Source organism: Tenrec ecaudatus, chromosome 6 (assembly GCF_050624435.1).
Source record: "Tenrec ecaudatus isolate mTenEca1 chromosome 6, mTenEca1.hap1, whole genome shotgun sequence".
NCBI lineage: Eukaryota > Metazoa > Chordata > Mammalia > Afrosoricida > Tenrecidae > Tenrec > Tenrec ecaudatus.
In genome coordinates, this window is record NC_134535.1 from 133665395 (window position 1) to 133684360 (window position 18966).

The following is an 18966-nucleotide window of genomic DNA, read 5'->3' on the forward strand; positions in this document are numbered from 1 at the left end:
GGTAGAACTGACCCTGTGCATTTCCACGACAAACAGTAACTCTTCACAGGAATAGAAAGCCTCGTCTTTCCTTAGTGGAGCGGCTGGTGGTTTTGGAACTGTGTAACTCTTCTGTCATTAGGGGTCCTGAGTCATATAAAATGTAGGGGGTATACACATACAGCTCCATGGAAATGAGGCTGCCCAAATCCACTGCTCGACGGAGCTACACACCAACAATACGAGTTACTGGTCTCCCCGGTGCCCACTTCCATTAGGCCCGTAGCTGGCAGGAGTCGGATCACCATGGCTGGACTCAGAAAGGGGCTGTAGTGGGAACTCTCAGACTAGGGGACATGGCCAGGGTGCCAGACGCCACCACACTCTGCTCCCCACATACTGGACCTGTCTTTGGTAGGCACACCAGAGTTTAGGATTGAAAAACAAATGTTCCCCAAGAAAGCAAGTGTGTGGCAGACATACAACAGAACGAAGGATGAATAATGATACGCTGTTAAAGAAGTCCCATCGTGTATGATTTCCTTGACATGAATTAACCAGATGAGGTAAATCCCAGACCAGGTTTAAGTCCCAGCTGCTGGGGCCAGTGGGGGCTGGAGGGGGGGGGGAGAGGAAGCAGTGAATGGGTGCTGGGGGATTTATTTTAAACTGTTTAGAACCAGAGAGTCTTGGTGGATGCACCACATTGACAACATACGTTAAAATGGTTAGTATTTAAAAAAAAATAGTAAATAAATAAAAGCTTAGAGTATGGTAGGTGAATTTTACCTATATTGAAAAATGCAAAAATAGAAACACTGGCAGAGATATGGCAGAGTCCTGGAAGTTTACACTAACATGTAAAGGCCTGATACAGGTTCTTTCCGAGAGCTGGGTTTCGTGACAGTGTTCTGGACGTGGCAGGATTACATAGAAAGGGGTCCTGGGGACCACTAAGTCTCATTTTACCTTTTTTTGGGCCAGCCACCTCCCATGTGTATACAGCACTCCCTTCTTTTTAAACAGCCCCTCCTGTCAGAAGGCTGAAATAGGAATTTCCTAACCTACCCTTCAGGGGGCTGTGCTGATGGACCCCAACTTCCCTGATCACAGCAGTGAACCCAAGGAGCATCCACCTGGCAGGTGCTTGAGGGGGGCTGCCTGCCACCCCAATGAAGTCCTGCATCCTGATGGTCAGTCTGCTGCAGAGGGGCAGCGAGCAGAGGTTTAGGGAGGAGAGGAGGCTGATGGGGAGTCGCGAAGAAAGGTTTTCACAGTGACCAAGGGAAGAGTGGGGTTCACAGGTGGGAGGGATGGAAGAGGCAACAGCAGGCAGGATGGAGGAGAGGCTGAACTTGATGCTTACGTGTCCAGAGGAATCTTAGTCTGATCCTGCGTTGGAGGCAGGGAGAGGCAGGATGGCAGCAGCCATAGGATGACCATGGTCATTTGTAGGAAGGTGCGGGCCACTGGCCATGGGGGCCAGGGAATCCTGCGGTGGGTGGAGCCGGGGTTTGGGTGGACCATGGGAAGTCTAGGCATCAGGGTGGTGGGAGAGGAGGGAGCTTCGTCTGCTGATCACCCAGGGTCCTGGGACTGTCCTCAAGCTCCTGCCTTCCAGGTCCTTCAAACACGGGGCTCCCCAGCCTTGTAGTCAGGCCCCAGCTGGCTTGCTTGGGGGTGGGGTGGCTCTCTCTTCCCTGACCCTACAACAAGCTGAGGAGCTGTCCAGGCTTCCTGGAGAGGGGCTGATGGGTCTAGTGGGAAAGGTTGTGATACAATGAACCCCTTTAATCCACTGGCCTATCCTCTAATCCCTGCCTGACAGCAGGGAGGAGGGGGTGGCAGAAGGGACGGGGAGGAGCCTCAGCAGGATTACCCTGATTTCTGAAGACAGAGCTCAGTTTATTCCAGCAGGGTTGAAGCACACCCTTCAGCTTTCCAGAGGCACACCTGCTCCAGCAGAACAGCCTCTGACCACAGACGAGGAAAGTATGGTGACACAGGTCAGAGGCAACCCCTGGCTTCCGGGTGCCACGAGCTCTAACAAACTCACCCCGAGAAACCTCCGGACAGTCCTGGGAGGCCAGGGCTGCCAGCTCTGTTTGTTTGGCTTTGGATTGTTTGGAACTGGCTGAAGTCAGTAGAGCAGACCCATCTTCCGCCCAATAGCTGACATGCATGTCCTTGGCTGCCACGATCCACCATGTAACAGGGCTTGGTGCACACCCTCCTGATGCGTCTCACATCCATTCATCGCCTTCTTCCTGACCCTTCTGAACGGTGTCCTTGGGCAAAGGCGGCCCTTCTGGGTTCCAACCGGTGATTATACTAAGGGGCACATCCTTCCCTGATGCTGGTGCTCCCTTCAGAGACCTGTCTGAGGCACAGGCCCAAAGGGTGGCTAGGAGCCACAGTCACAGAGGCCAGGATTAGGGAGAGAGCAAAGCAGTCCCACCACCATCTCTGCTTTTCAGGAAGAGCTTGAAGGTTCAGCAAGGGGCAGGGGCAGAGCTAGGACTCTGGGTCATGTGCCCCAGCCTAGTGACTTGTAGTGAATTGTGACGCAGGTTGTAGAATATGACAGTAGTCTTATAGACCCTCTCAGATGCTCCACGTCTCACCTTCACATGGTCCTAGCATAGGGGCATATGTTGTGTGAAACTGCCAAAGCTTCACGGGCCCTTACTTTCCACAAAGGGACCTTAGCAATACGTTCCTATGGCCAATTTTTTGGGGGGAGGGGCCGATAAAATATGTAAAAATAAGATACTCTAGCTCCAATTGTTATGGCAGCTTTATCTTTCCATTCTGACTTCGTCATCTCATATTCCCTTAGCTGGGTGATAAGTTTAATGGACTGTGGACACTTCAGGGATCTGGCTAAGAGGAAATTGAGTTGGGAAAACATTTAACATGGGACATCTTTATGTAACTCACAGTCATGTCTATGATTAATTTATCTGTCTGTCCTCAGGTAGGAAAGTCTTCTAGGAATAAGCCTATTGATGATTGGTCTCTCCTCTCTGGAGCAAGGAAGAGCAGAGAAAATCAAAGATGCATGGAAACAATTAGTCTGAAGGACTAAAGCAGTGGTTCTCAACCTTCCTCATGCCGTGACCCTTTCATACAGTTCCTCATGTTGCGGTGACCCCTCAACCATAAAATTATTTTCGTTGCCACTTCATCACTGTCATTTTGCTACTGTTGTGAATCAGGCAACCCCTGTGAAAGGGTAGTTCAACCCCTACAGGGTCGCAGCCCACAGGTTGAGAACCTCTGGACTAATGGGTTCCATGAGCCACAGATTCCATGACCCTGAGACCAGAAGAACTAGATGGTGCCCAGCTGCCACTAGGCACCGCTCTGATGGGGCCTGCAATCTAAGGTCCTGGGCAGAGGGGGAGACACTGTGGAGAAAGCTTCAAAATCATTTAAAAATCTAAAACTTAGGAGTCTGATAGAGACTGGTGGAACTGTGAGATGATGGCCATAAGGCATCTTAAACACCTTTCAACCTGGCACTGAACCCACTCCTGGGAGTCACCCTGCAGCCCAACCACAGACAGGCCGACACCATGAACAAACTCCTCCAAACAAAACCACAGCAGACCAAGTGGGCAGCGTTTGACCAAAATCAAAGCCCAGAAGACAGGAAGGAGCAGGTATTAGCTGGATGGACAAATGGAAATGGAGAATGTGGGGAGAGTACAATCAATGTCATCAAAGAAACAATGTGCACGGGGATCTACATATAACCTCCTCTCTGGGAGATGGGCAACAGGAAGGTGGGTGAGGGGAGATGCCGGGCAGTGTAAGATAAGATAAAATAATAATTTATATACTATTAAGGGTTCATGAGGGAGGAGGGAGTGGGGAGCGGAGAGGGAGGGGGAGGGAAAAAAGGAAAGTGAGCCGATTCCAGGAACCCAAGTGGAAGGCGAATTTTGAGAATGACGAGGGCAACACATGTATAAGGGTGCTTTACCCAATGGATGTATGTATGGATTGTGATAAGAGTTGTATGAGCCCCAATTAAAATGATTTATAAAAAAAATGTGCATCAGCTGTCAAACGGTGAATCAATTTGCTCTGCAAACCTTCGCTTGAACCACAAGAACAATGAAAACAAAAGCCAATTCTCTCCCTTCCTGGGCCAACCCCCTTCCCCCCCACCCCCCTGGGCTAGGAAATGCAGACGTTGGACTGCTAGGTGGACAGACACTGAGTGCCCACTGCCGCCAGCAGGATGGGATAGGAGGAAAAACCAGGATGGGATAGGAGGGAAAAACCAGGAGCCAGAAGCTAGTTTGTGGGAAAATCTTCCCAAGCCGAGCCAAGGCAATGATCAACAGAGGATTCAAGCAGAAAATCTCTCCTTCGAGGGAGGCAGCTGCGCTTCAGTGAAAATAGTTGGTATTGGCATTAGAAACATGCCATCTTGTGTTCTTTTTGCACTCCAATTGTGCTCAACAGAATTGATCAAAGTCTCTGCGTGTGTGGGGACCAACTGGGAAGAGGGCTGCGGGGACATCTGGGCGAGACGTCAGTCTCCCGCTCCAGGCGCCCATCCATCAGATTGCTGCCCGGTGTCGCTGCAGCTGCGTCCTGTCCTGACAAAGGCTGGTGGCTCCGACGAAGTGGTCCACACAACTGCCACCAACGCAGTGGAGGGCCTGGAGCAGCACACAGCCATGGATCCGTCAAGGTTGTGGTGTAAGAGCAATCTGACCACGCAATGACGTGGCACCACCACGCAGCAGCGCGTCGGAAACACACTCGAAGCGCCCTTGCGAGTGCCTTGCATTCTGGTTGTGTGTTTTTCACCATGACGATAGAAATATGTTGGACAGTTGGTCAATAAACGTAACATGTTCTTTTTTCTAGCTTTAAGATCTTTTTTTCTGGGGGCAGGGGGGCGGGGCGGGGCTGGGGGAGGGGGAGGTAGGATTCATCCGAGTTTTCAAGGTTGTCCTTCTGAGTGAGTTTTTATTCTCAGTGTCACAAACACTCGCTCTTGTAGGAGCCCCGGTGGTGGAGTGCTTGTGCACTGGGCAGCTGGCTGCGAGGGAGAAAGAAGGGGGGCGTTCTACCCCAGGAAAGAGTGACCTCCTAGGATTCCCACAGGAGCAGCTCTACCCTGTCCTACAGGCTCGCTGTAAGTCGCTGTCGACTCGATGGCAGTGAGTTCCGTTGGTTTGGGTCTGTATGCCCTTTTGCATTTTTATCTCGTGTTATCTTATAGGTGGCCCTCAGAGTCTACTCACTTCCAATCACACAGGACCCGGCTCCACCCACTCATAGCTCTCCCTCACCCAAGACGCCGGTCCATTTGATGAGTTAAAGTTAAGAGTTCTTGGTGAGTTCTAACCATCCTTCTCGCACACAGTGGCGCCCGGGTCTGACGGCCCTGTAGACCGGTGTGGGAGGCCCATGAAGTGTTGTCCTGATAAAGAAAAACACTGATATTCAAGGGGTGGGTAAAGCAGCGGTATATTTTTGGAAAGACCTGCCAAGGTCTTGCTCCATATAATCTGGCTGTAGCCAGTCGTGCAGAGAAAATGCCCTTTGAATCACTAAAAATATACTAAAAATATATTCCTATCGTTGCCTTGTTGAACACTTGGTCCCTCTTCCTGCACGGTGTTGGGAACCATACCAGGGATTGGGATGGGGAGGCACTGGGAACGGAGATTAGTGAATAATTTCTGAGAAGGGATTCGTTAGCAGAACTAGAATGGAGCTTGGGAGCAGAACATGGAACTAAGAGAATTTCCCATTCTTAGGATCTTTGAAACTCAGAACCTCCAGGGAAGTATCTTGTCTGTCTGCATAGCCATGGTTAAGAGGTTTATCACCAAGAGGTTAAGAGGGAAATACATTGTGTTTTTATTTGTCTATAAGGAACTGAGGGATTCAACCTTCTTGCGGCCAGTTTTGCGGGTGTCTTTAATCCCTTCCAATTGAATGCTCTTCCACAGGGCCTCTTCCTGACATCAGTCCTGCTTAAGACATTGGAGATGCAGGGCATTGAGTCAGAGCAGAGGCTGAACATGGCGCTTGATACCGACCCTCTGAGTCAATCGGAGAAGATGGCTCTTAGACACACACTGGGTTGATGCCAGCTCAGCGCTGGGGTGCAGGGGCCTGGGGAAGCTTTGTGGAGGGAACAACGATCTTCCCTTATGGCGAGAAAATGGGCCTGGAGAAGCACTGGGGAAGGCTTCACAGAGAAAGGCACATTGGAATTGGCTCTAAAGGATAAACAGGGACTGCTACAAGAAACAGTAGAGGAAACAAAGGAACAAAACTGCGGAAAAGCATAGCAGGTATATATAAAGTATTCCGGTTTTGGGGGTGGTGGGAACATCAGTTACCTTTTATCTGCTTGATAAGCCAACTCAGAAATTAGTGGCTTAACACAACAACTGCTTATTATTTTATGGGTTTTCAAATTCAGGCAGGGACCCAAGGGGAGAGCCATCCTCCTTCCAGGCAGTGTCCTCAGGGCAGCTTAACAGGAGCTAGAGGATCCATTTCAAAGAAGGATCATTTACACGGCTGGCAAGTTAGTGTTGTGGGCAGGAGCTCAGCTGGAACCCAGGGCTAGGGGACTGGGTGTTTCTGGCCTCCTAGCCAAATGGTTCCTAAGTGCCAAGAGTTGGTTCCTCAAGAAGGCAAGGCAGGTGCGGTATTGCCTTTTGTGATCTAGACTTGAAAAAAAATAACACAGCCTCACTTTAGTTATATGCTTCAGTCCCCAGCTGGACCCAGCTTTAAAGGCAGGGAACACACACTTGAAGATGTGTTTTAAAACTGCGATAGTTGACCCTTCCTGATGCTCGCCTCCATGAAGAGATCCCTGAAGGTACGGGTGCGACAGCAAAGGGTGGTAAAGAGACCATCAGGACGAGTAGTGCCTGGGGTCTTAAAGGCTTGTCTTCAAACAAAGCAGCCACCTAAGTGAGGCGTCAACCAAGGGCAAACGGAAGAAGCACACCAGCCGTTGTGATCCAAGGATTGTAAATAATGTAATCCGAATCTGAAGGAGGGAATGGTATCAGAGCTTAATTGTGAACCCCAGTTTGCAGAATTCTATGGATTCCAGGGGAATCCCCAAATCTGTTTCCAGGGTGCACACATATATTAAGGCTCTGGTGATGGCCCTTGGAGGGAGGTGAAGTCTTGTTATCAGACAGAGAGCATGGTAGAGACAGTTACAGTAGATATAGTTAGGTTAAATGTAGTATCTTATTTGATCTCTCTTTGGCTCATTCAAAAGTTGTTTAATTTTTTTTTCCAGAGAGAAAGTGAAATATCCGTGGATTAAGCCTGTAGTGAAACCCCTCTGAGCACAGACCAGGGATGTGAACAACTTTGCTACCATGCAGAGTGCAGTGGGAAGTGGACTGTGGCAGGTGTAGTTAAAACTTAACACCTTATCACTTGATCTCCCTTCCAACCCACTTTCAAGTTGTTCTAGTTATTAATACTTTCTGCTTTCTTTTCTATTGAGGTTTTTCTGTTATTGTTGTCAGCATTTTTGTTGATTTGGTTTTGGTTTTTGTATGTCTTCTAGTACATGAAATCCAGGATGGATGAATCTATGGAGACAGTAGTTGGATTCAGGGTTTCTTGGAGGCATGGCAGGGGAGGTTGGGGAGAAAGGGGGAGCTAATAGCAAGAAAAAGATGTTCTAAAACTGCTTGTGGTGAAGATTGTACAACTCTTCTCGACATGATTCAACGATTGAATGTATGCTATGTGGATTATGTCCCAATGAATCTGTTTTTCAAAGAATAAAGTAAACTATTATAGTTGGGGGTGTGGTAGGATTGGAAGTAAGGGAAGAATTAAGTCATAAACAAAAATGCTGGTGGACCCATCAGCATCCTCTAGTGTGACATGGCACTCCACCGTCTACATGGACCCCAGGCTCTTTCTCTGCTCTTCTACTGCTGGGCATTTAGATTTCTCCTCCCTTTCCCCTCTGGGGGACAGTGTGCGATGAACATGGGTGTACAGGTATCCTTAGCGCTTCAAGAGCCATGCCAAGCAGAGGGATTGGGGTCACACGGCACGTCCAGCCCCAGACTGCTTTGCCCGGGGGCTGTACCGTTTCGAAGCCCCACCAGCAGTGGATGAGGTTCCCTCCGATCTGTCTACACCCTGGCCAGCTGGGTTGTTTGCTGGTTGCTGTTCCTGCTGGGTGACTCCCAGGGCATTTGAACAGGTCTCAGGCTCAGGGTAGACACGCAAGGTCACTTGTTTTTCCTTCCTTTCACAAACTGAGCCTCAGGTGTCCTGGGTGACGCCCCTCCCCTTCAGAGGGAATCACAGGGAGCGGAGCATGCAAAGTGGGCCTGGGTACAACCCGGCTCCGACTCTGGCTCCCGGAGGCTGCTTCCCAAGTTCAAAGCACCTGTTGTTACAAAATACCAGTTCTGGCTGGAGGTGAGAGCGTTCAAGGGGAGAGTAAAATTTGAGATTCTTAAGGCCTTTATTATTTTTATTTTATTTATTTTTATTATTAAAAGATCGTTGTATTGGGGGCTCTTACAACTCATGGCAATCCATACATCGGTTGTATCAGGCATATTTGCACATATGTCGCCATCGTTCTTTTCTAGACATTTACTTTCTATGGAACCCTTGGGATCAGCTCCTCCTTTTTCCCGAGCCTGTTAGTTGTTGGCCTGCTAACTACAAGGGAGGCCGGTCCAACCAGCAGCCACGCCCCACGTGAAAGGTGAGGCTGTCTGACTCTGTAAAGATTTTCAGCCTCAGAAACCCTTTGGAGGGTCTCCGTGGGTGGAAATCAACTCGACGGCAGGGTTTGGGGTGGGTTTGTATTTTATGCTTTGAATAAAGGAGCCCTGGTGGTGCCGTGGGTGGAGCATTGGACTGTAAATCACAAGTCCAGCAGTTCAAACCTGCCAGCTGCGTCTCTGGAGGAAGATGAGGCCGTCTGCCTTAGACCCAGACATGTGACCGGGGCCACGCTGAGTCTGGGTCACCTTGGTGGCGGTGGGGTTTGGTGCTGGGGTCTCAAAGCCTGTGGTGGTGATTCCACCCAGGCCCACTTCTAACGACAGAGAAGGAAGGGCCTTCCACACGCGATGTGATCTGAACCCTGCAGGTGCCTCTTCCAATTCCAAACACACAGCTCTGCCGCGCGAAGAAGTCTCGACTGGACTCAGGGGGCCCACAGGAGCATCACCTAGATTTGCTGATGTGGCCACAATGTCCCTTCTGCCAGAGGGCCTGAGGACTGTTAGAGCTGGGGAGGGGGGGTGTCACGCTGGTGAGAGTGCACGCAGAGGCTGTCTGCCAACCTCTGACCTGCTGTGTCTATAAATATCTTGAAGGTAATTTGTTAAAGTGCGTGTGTGTGTGTGTGTGTGTGTGTGTGTGTGTGTTTAGGCAGAGGACAGGAATTCAGCAGGAAGGAAGCTGCGGAAGTCTGAGGCAGGAAGAAATTCAAAGCACAGCACCCTGAGGGTGTTCAGGAGGGAGGGGAGGACTTGGTGGTAAAGGGAGCTCAGTGAATTTCCACAGCTCCTCGGCTCCTTCTGCTCTCAGCCCTGCAGGAGAGCAGATAGGCCTCAGGGGAGTTCAGAGAATGCCCATTGAGAGAGAAAACCCGAGGGAGTGCTGAGAGACATCAGTAGACCAAAACCGCCTCCTTTCACCAGTACACCAGGGCTTGCCAGGTGCCAGCATCTGTGTGTGGAATTGGATTTTGTAAGGGGCCCAGAAACCTCCTTTCAAACAGAGAAACAGAGGCAGTGTGAGGTTAGTCTGTGCTCAAAACCAGCCAGCCACCAGCCAAACAGATGGTACCACAGACAGGGGAGGGCGACCAAGACCATCGTCCAGTCCTGGCCCTCAGCTATGCGATCTGTCGCCCCTGAGTCTTGACAGCGTTGGGTGAGAGTACCCTAGAAGGCAGAGGTGGGGTTGGGACACGAGGCGAATGGGAGACCCGTGGATCTGCTTCAGAAGGAGCACAACGGCCATCTCAAGGGGTGGGGGACACAGTAAACAGGCACACACACACACACACACACACACACACACAAACCCATAATCAGAGCGAGCACGTGCATGAAGCCCCCACAGACAGATTCAAGTACCAAGCACACAGAAATGAGGGTGACCCGGCGGTACAGTGGGTATGGATTCAGCTGCTCATCGAAAAGGTGGCAGTTTGAACCCGCCAGCAATTCTGCAGGAGGAAGATGGGGCGGTCTGCACCTGTAAGATTGCAGCCTGGCCTTGAAGATCAACAAGCGGCCAAGTAGCTGAGAAGCAACAAAGCACACCAGCCTGTGTGATCGCGAGGTGTCAAAGGGATCAGGTATCAGGCATCAAAGAACAAAAAATCATATTGTGAATGAGGGGGAGTGTGGAGTGGAGACCCAAAGCCCATCTGTAGGCAACTGTATATCCCCTTACAGAAGGGTCTTGGGGAGGAGATGAGCCAGTCAGGGTGCAATGTAGCTGTGATAAAACATACAACTTTCTTCTAACTCCTAAATGCTTCCTACCCCCCCTCCCCCACTAACATGATCTCAATTCTACCTTACAAATTCGGCTAGACCAGAAGAAGTACACTGGTACAAATAAGAGCTGGAAACACAGGGAATACAGGACAGATAAACCCCTCAGGACCAGTAACAAGAGTAGTGATACCAGGAGGGTAAGGGGAAAGTGGGGGGAGAAAAGGGGAACCAATCACAATGATCTACCTATAAGCCCCTCCCTGGGGAACAGACACCAGAAAAGCGGGTGAAAGGGTATGTCGGACAGTTTAAGACATGACAAAAGAGGGTGGGGGGAGGAGGGGGGGGAAATCACGAGCTGATACCAAGGGTTCAAGTAGAAAGAAAATGTTTTGAGAATGGTGATGGCAACAAATGTACAAATATGCTTGACCCAATGGATGGATATGTGGATTGTGATAAGCGTTGTACGTACCCCCAATAAAATGAATTAAAATAAACAAAAGATTGTAGCCTTCGAAATTCTGTGGCGTCACTTCAAGTTGAGCCGGAGTCAACTGGACTGCAGTGAGCTTGAGACACGTAAAACTTTAGCTCCACTGCCTATCAAAATGGGCCTTGGGATACAAGTACGGCAGGATCCTCAAGTGAGAGGGAAAGACGAAGGGTGAGGGTTGGGAGCTGAGAGCGTTGGTTGATGGAGAAATGGTCTTGGGAATTCCCATAGGCCAAGAGGGGGCATTCCCAGGGCTGCCTTTCCATCTGGAAAAGTATAAATGATGTCACGTCCGCTTGGACGATCCCTCATTGTTTTCTGCAGTGGGGGGGGGGGGCGGCTAGAAAGCTGGCCTTCATGTCCCTTCCATGTGTAGGACTTCCAGCCCTTTGGGGACAGGAGGAGATGCTGTGACTCAGTGGTGAGATGGGCTAAGTAGCAAAATGAAGAGGGTAACACCCAGGAGAGGCCCCTGCTACCCCCCGCAGACAGGCTGAAGGAAAGGTATCCTGGGAGAGCCCCTCAGATATCAGAATTCTTAGTGGCCTTCCTTGTGCTCCCTATGTGCCCTTAAACCTGCCCGTCAGCCAGGAGAGATCAGCTGCCAGCCCTGACACCGGCGTGTGCCCAAGCCTCCCCCGTGTCAGTAAGAGCACCTGCCCAGCCAGTCCAGACTGACGTTGGAAATAAATCCCGGAGGCCACGCCACTGCCGGTGTCTGAAAAGTTACAGGAGCTTAAATTTAGAAGCGTTGAGCCGTATCCTGGCAATGTGGTTCTCAGAACACATGCGGCCCTGTCGTTAAAAATACCAGGGCCCATGCCAGCTAGAGCGAGGTGCTGGAGCCAGGTGCTGAAACGTGGCAATGCACCCCTAGTAGCGCCCGGTGCTAAGCCCCAAGGGCTGCAGCAGGCTGCAGGAGTGGAGCCCAAAGCAATTAGAACTTGAAGATGGGCTGCCCCTGACAGGGAAACCGTCCCTGGCCTGGGCTAGTGGCTTGTTTAGAAATTCCTGCTCCGAGTTTCCCAAGGGTAATAGGCCAGAGAGGCCAGAGAAGCTCCCACCAAGTGCTTTTGGTGGGCCCAGGGTCAGCACCGTCTGGGGCAGATGGTCGGTATGGCCAGGCCTGCCTGGAGCCCAGGGTGAATGAATGTCTAGGGCTTCCTGCAAGCAACCTGCCTTCCTGGAGCTGCGACTCATGAATCCCATGAACTGCACAAAGATCTTCCTCTCCCTCATCTTGAAGGGGGAAAGAATACCAAAATATGTCAGTATTTGTCTGTACACGCTACTAAAGCACTTGAACTAGGTGTCAACACGTGGTCAGTGCTGTGTCCTCCTGGCCCTGCCCTCATTAAGGAGTGCTTGTGCCACTGGCTGGTCATCTCTCAGTGGGAGAGTCGCACGTCTTGCCTGGGACAGTCCGGTAAGTCCTTGGGCTCACCTCGGAATATTGGGAGGGTCCATGGGAGCTGGGGACAGGAGCAGGCTCTGGTTTCTACCTCGGGGAAGCCAAGTCACAGAACGCCAAGTGGTCAACGAGACTGAGAGTCACTGGGTGGGGGGGCTTTTTTGTCCGTCTGTCCTCATCTTTTCAGCTAACAGACCCCGGCCTGCGGGGAAGTGACTTCCCCAGTCGCCGCCGGTTGATGAAAGGCCCGAGCTCTCTGTACTCATGTGGGCCCTCTCAGTGGGGGGATTCGTTTCCATCGGACACACATCTTGTGGGTCCCTCTCTGCGTCAGGGGAGACAGAGCTGGGGATTGTGGTCCTTCCCTCAAAGGTACACCAGGGGCGAAAACTCACACGCACACAATCAAAACCAGGGAGGAATGGGAGGCGAACTGGAAGACAATCTCACAGCGCAATGGAAGTCAGAAAAATACTTCTCCTTTCACATGGGTACTCTCACCTGCAAGGGGAGATCGGAAGCAAGGGCTTGGGAAGCCTTCCTGAAGACGTGAGCAGGAAGGAGACCACATCTCATTTGAAACATGAGTGTGTCAGGGTGATTAAACTTCCACCGACGAGCCCAGGCTTAGGGCGGGGCTGTAATTCAAAGGTTGGCAGTTTGAATCCACTCAGAGGCTCCTAGGGAGAAGAGACTCGGCGATCTCCTGTAAAAGTTACAGCCCTCCTTCCGTGTCAGGTAGGGTTGCGACCAGGCAGAATCAGTCTGACACAATGCGCTAGCAGTTCCCAATGTGGGCTTTGGTGATTCAGGGGTAGAATTTTGGTCTCCTAGTCCAAATCTGTCAGTTTCTCAAGTAGGGGGAAGTTGAGGCTTTCTGCTCCCAGAAAGATTTATAACCTTGGAGATCCACAGGGGAAGTTCTGCTCTGTCCTATAGAGTCGTGATGAGTTGGAATTAATGGGATGGCAGTGTTTCGGATGTGGGAGACCAGGATTCGATTCCTGGCCAGAGAAACACCAGCACCCATCAGTCAGTGGAGGCTGGGTGCTGCAATGACACTGAACAGGTTTGGGCAGAGCTTCAGTCTACAACAGACTAGGAAGAAGTCCTGGAAACCTGCCATGAGGGGTCAAACACTCCGATACTCAGCTGATCATGGGGTGCCACAGGACCAGGCTGTGCCTCACTCCTGGGGTCATCTGAGTCAGGGGCAAGGAACAACAGCAACCCCCAACATGTGGCAACAGGAAGATGTTGGAGCAAATTACTAAACTCTCAGCTTTCAACTCCACAGAGCGAAGAGTAGTAAGACCAGCCTTGCGGGCACTGGGAGGATAATAAGACGATGTGTGCGTCATTCTCGCCTTGCTGTCTGGAAGCTGGTAAACACTCCATAAATGTCAGCTACTGTGGTGGCCGTGGCCATCGTCGCCACACTTACCCACCCGTGGCCACAGTCCGTGGGTCGGTCGTCCAGGATGCAGGAAGCCGGTCTCTCTGGAGGAGGCTGTCTGCAGCAGCACCCTTCGAGGTGGGGGTGGGTGGGTGACATCCGTGCAGTCTTCCTCCGCTTGCGTCAGCAACTATTCTGGAGCAGCAAAATAAGGGGTGTAGGTGAGGAGACAAAGAGGCCTGCATCCGTCTGATGAATCCCTGCAGCATTTTCAGGAATCGCCGCCGGAATTAAACTCAGCTAGAGGTTCAGGCCGCTAAGTCTAATTCGTGTCCTCATTTTTCTTCCTGAGAAGGGGGAAGAGGGGCAGATGGGAGGAAGGGAACCAGGAGGACAGATGGCGGACTGATAATTATGTGCTTATTCAAAGGCTCGCTTGTCCATGACCACTGGCCTCCGGGTCCCCTTGGGGACTCCGTTCTGTTTCACAGCTTTGGTTTCTGCCTTCAGTGGGTCCCCACTGGCCTCCACGAAGAAATCACACACCAGGCACCTGTTTCTGTCAACTGTTTCTTGGACCCCCCACTTTGCCTGTTTCCTACTTCCCCAACCCTGTTCACTTCGCAGATCCTCACCAACCATTTCCCCTCTGCCTCCCCACTCCCATCTCGCCTCTTTTCTGGTTTCTCACTTTCTCTCCAGCCACCCCTCAGCAAACCTTTGCTGCACACCTGCTGGACACCTGGCCCTGGGTAAGGCCCTGAGGGTTCCTAGCCACATAAGAGCCCGGGTTGGGGAGGCGCGGGGAGCTCACAGGCACTAAGAAGGCAGGTAGATTTCAGCAAATGAGGGGAGTGTGGAGGACTCGTCTAAGGAGAAGCATATCCTCTGTAGACCTTTGCTTTCGGCTCCACATAAACTGCTTTATGCCCTGTGCCACCAGATAGAGCCCGACCAGAAGCCCAGTGTATCCTGAACACCAGGTCTACTAGAGAGGAGAGTCTGCCCACTCTGCACTCCAGAGCACTCCGTCACCAGGAGCTAGGTCCTAAATGTGCTGAGAGTAGTTGGGTGGACTGGATATCAGCTAATGATTTTGTTCATGTGACACAGGTCAAATTGGGCAGCCAGTTATACTCAAGGCAATTCATGAGACAGGAGCAGCAGGGCAGTGAGAGTATTAGTTGAGTAACTGGTATTCCAGGAGACAGAGTAGATCCCATCTAACAGGCCTGGGTCCCTAAGCAACAAATAAAAGGGCAGTTTTTATAGGCAAGGGAAAGGGGGTTTCGGGGAAGACTTAAAGTTAAGGAGAAAGCAGAACTCTCCGTGGAAGGGTCTTGGGGAGCAGTCAGCATCTTTATGTAGTTAGACTTGAGACAGGCAGTCTAGTTCTCTTTGCTTAGAGCAGTTCTCAACCTGTGGGTCGTGACCCCTTTGGGGGGCATCGGACAATCCTTTCACAGGGGTCGCCCAATTCATAACAGGAGCAAAGTTGCAGTGATGAATAGCAAGGAGAATCATTTTGTGGTTGGGGGTCACCACAAGATGAGGAACTGTCTGAAGAGTCGTGACGTTAGGAAGGTGGAGAACCACTGGCTTAGAGGGACTTGTTCACATTTCAGGTCTAGGTGTTGTCATGGAGTTCTGTCTTTCAGAGGAAGGTGGGTGAATTTGTAATGTCTAAAAGGAACAGCAAAGGCTTGCTAATTAATCATGAATTACAGCAGATTTTCAAGACTGAAACAGAGGATGACAAAATACATAAAGGCATGGGACCTTAAAACAAAGACGTTGCTGCTGCGGCTGTTAGGTGTCATAGAGTTGGTTCCGACCCACAGCGACCCTACGCCCAACAGACTGAAACTGCCTGCCCTGTCCCACCTTCTCAGTTGTTCCTATGCTTGAACCCTTGTTGCAGCCACTGTGTCAGTCTGTCTCACCGAGGGCCTTCCTCTCTTCCTCTGCCCCTCTACTCTACCAAGCACGATGTCCTTCTCCAGGGACTGGTCTCTCCTGACAACATGTCCAAAGGATGTGAGGTGAAGTCTCGCCATCCTTGCCACTAAAGAGCATTCTGGCCACACTTCTTCCAAGACAAATTTTGTTTGTCCTTTTAGCAGTCCCTGGTACTTTCAGTATTCCTCACCAGCACCACAATGCAAACACATCGATTCTTCTTTGGTCTTCTTTATTCCATGTTCAACTTTCACATGCATTCGAGGTCATTGAAATTACCCTGGCTTGGGTAAGGTGCACCTTAGTCCTCCAAGTAAAATCCTTTCTTTACAAAGCTTTAGAGAGGTCTTGGGCAGCAGATTTACCCAATGCAATGTGACTAGCGCTTCCTTGAGCATTGATTGTAGATCCAAGAAAAAAAAATCCTTGACAACTTCAATCTTTTCTCCATTTATCAGGATGTTACCTGTTGGTCCAGTTGTGAGGAGTTTGGTCTTCTTTATAGCCCCAAATACTTCTATGAAATACCAGTGACATAGTTTCCAGTATCACAGCAACATATGAGCCACCACAGTGTAGCTCACAGACAATGGTGGAAACAAACAAGAATAGAATTAACGACACACTTAGGAGAGGAATCCAACAGTTGGAGGCCTGATGAATCACCTGCAAAGGAGCTTTGAAAATAAAACAGATAAACATCAGCAGCCTGAGGACTGGACCTTTCTTGAGGAATGGAAAATTCTGCTAATTACATCTCGGCATCTTAGAGTGAGGAACTGACACAAAGAATCCTTCAAAAAGCTCTGGATTCTGTGCTGTGCGGCTGGACATCTACAGAACTGCCCCTCTCCCTGGCCCTCTGGACTTCAGGGGTGAACTGATAGCTCCCTTCCTTCTCATCTGCCCCTACCGCACACTGTGGAGGGCACTAACCTTTCTCCCCTACATAACTGGGGCAGGTTGAGTCCTAACTCAAACAGAAGATTCATAGGCTTCTGAGCCCTGTGGCTAAGAGGGTCCCGACCCACTCCCTACCTTCCAGGTGCATAGGGAGATTTAGACAGGCTGGAGAATGGCTCCCAATGCCCAGCTGGATCTCCTGGGGACTGGACTGAAGTGGAACTTGCCTGGAGCACTGCAGGGTGGGGGGGGTCAATCTAGGGGAGATGCGAATTAGGTGGACCTGTGTTAGGGGGGAAACATCAGCTTTGCGGAAACTGAGTATTTCTTGCAGGCGCAGGATTCAAAATGTTAGCAGCTGCCTGTCTGTCAGTCCTCGGCTAAGTAGAATGCGAGCCCTATTCCGACGTACAGTCAGTGGAACTAGCTCTAGTGGGCATGTTGGTGGTGTTTCAGTTGGCCTCTTCTGTCCCCGGCCATGCTGAGTGTGTTGATCATGGCTTGGCACTCCCTGGGGACATGGGAGCCAATCTCAAACTGGGATATTGATGGAGGCACGATTTAATGGTTTTCTGCCTTTGGTTCCTGCGGAGGGTAGTCTAGTGCTAAATTGCCCAGCCCCCTTTGCTTACCTAGGTCCTGTCCAAGTGCATGAGAGAAGTCCTGGCGGTGCAGTGGCTGGTGAGTTGAGAAGTCAACCACAGGAATAAGTGCATGGACATTGCTTTGTGTCCAGAGACAAATATATGAAAAAAGAAAACAATGTTTAGTCTCGACAGTAAAACAAGACAAAACAACTCAGTTAACTGGAATATATATCAATGTGGATAAGCGGGTGATCTGAGAAAGCTTTGGTTCTTCCCATGAGGGAGATTAGGGTTATGATCCCCAGCTACTTTAAGTGATTGGAGGAAATTTTTGATAGAAAGACATAAAAATAAATTAAAAAAACAGAGGAGACTCTATAGGAAGCCAGGAAGGTACTACAAAACCAATCAGACAAAACAAATGAAAAACTAGAAATAATTTAACAACTCCAAATAGAAATCCAAAAGGCAAACATTTAATATTAGAACTGGATAACACTTGGAAAGAATAAAACAGGAGAACTGAAAAAATGGCAACCGAGAATAAATGATCTCAAAAACCAATCTCTTGGGACCAAAATGAAAGAAGACCAAGCTATAAAAAAGGTTAAATAAAACCTGAGAATTCTATGGGAATCTATATACAGGAACAACTTACATTTTCTAAATATCCCAGAACAGAAAAAAGAAATATAACTATAGAGGAAATAGCTGATGAAGTATTAAAGGATGATTTCCATATTATGACAGAAAATAAAATAACTATTCAAAAAGCCCAGAGAACTCCAAACAGAATTGGGCCCCAAAGAAAATCACCATGGCACATTACAGTCAAACTTTCTAATATCAAAGAAAAGGAAATAATTCTGAGAATAGCACAGGGTGGGGGTGGGGAGAACAATCATATATAAAGTCCAACCAATCAGGATAAGTTCAGATTTTTCTATTGAAACATCACAGGTAAGAAATGGATTTATATATAAAATTCTTTGAAAAAGAACCCCTGCAACCAAGAATGTTACATCCAGAAAAATTAGCCCTCATATCTTAAGGAGAAATAAAATCATTTTCAGAGAAGCAAAACTAAAGGAATTTGTAAAAACAAGACCACCCTTACAAAAAATATTAAAACAAGTTGTTTGGACAGAGAATCAACTACAATAACAAACGACAGCAACCTAAAATGACCACAAATGGTATTATTATGGAGAACACATCTTACATAAGCAATACATAAAGTGAAACAGAACTATTTGAAACAAAGGAATTACAGATAACATTTCCACAATAAAGACAACAGAATAAATATACATATATAGAAGGAACAACGTAGATAATTAATAACCTCGTAGTCATTCACAAGAGACAACAAACTGTTTTGAATTGGATGGAAAAATCACAAAATGATTATTTTTAAATCACAGATGATTTTGAAAACCTCCATAAAGCAAACAAAAAAGGAAATCACGTAAACATGTTACGTAGTAAGATGAAAAACAAAAAGAAATTGACAAAATCTGTACACAAAAGGAATGCAGCTATCGCCGATGGGAAGAACTGGAGGAAATTATGCTAAGTGAAGTAAGCCAAGCACAAAAGGACAAATACAACATGAGTCCACTGAGGTACGCTTTTATATATATAAAGAACAGAAAGGTAAGTGCAAAAGGGGCAGGGCACAGGGAAAAAGCTACTGCATACAAACACTCCAGGGGTGAGGTCCATGTAGT

At 49.2% G+C, this 18966-nt stretch overlaps 1 protein-coding gene across 1 annotated transcript in view; it reads right to left on the reverse strand.

The window, feature by feature from the left end:
- CACNA2D4 (calcium voltage-gated channel auxiliary subunit alpha2delta 4) overlaps nucleotides 1–1506 on the reverse strand; it is a 122149-nt gene extending 120643 nt beyond the window's left edge. Inside the window, exon 1 of the mRNA XM_075553391.1 lies at nucleotides 1346–1506. Within this exon, the coding sequence (XP_075409506.1) occupies nucleotides 1346–1506 (161 nt within the window). The remainder of the gene's footprint in view (nucleotides 1–1345) is intronic.
- Between the last annotated feature and the right edge of the window lie 17460 nt (nucleotides 1507–18966).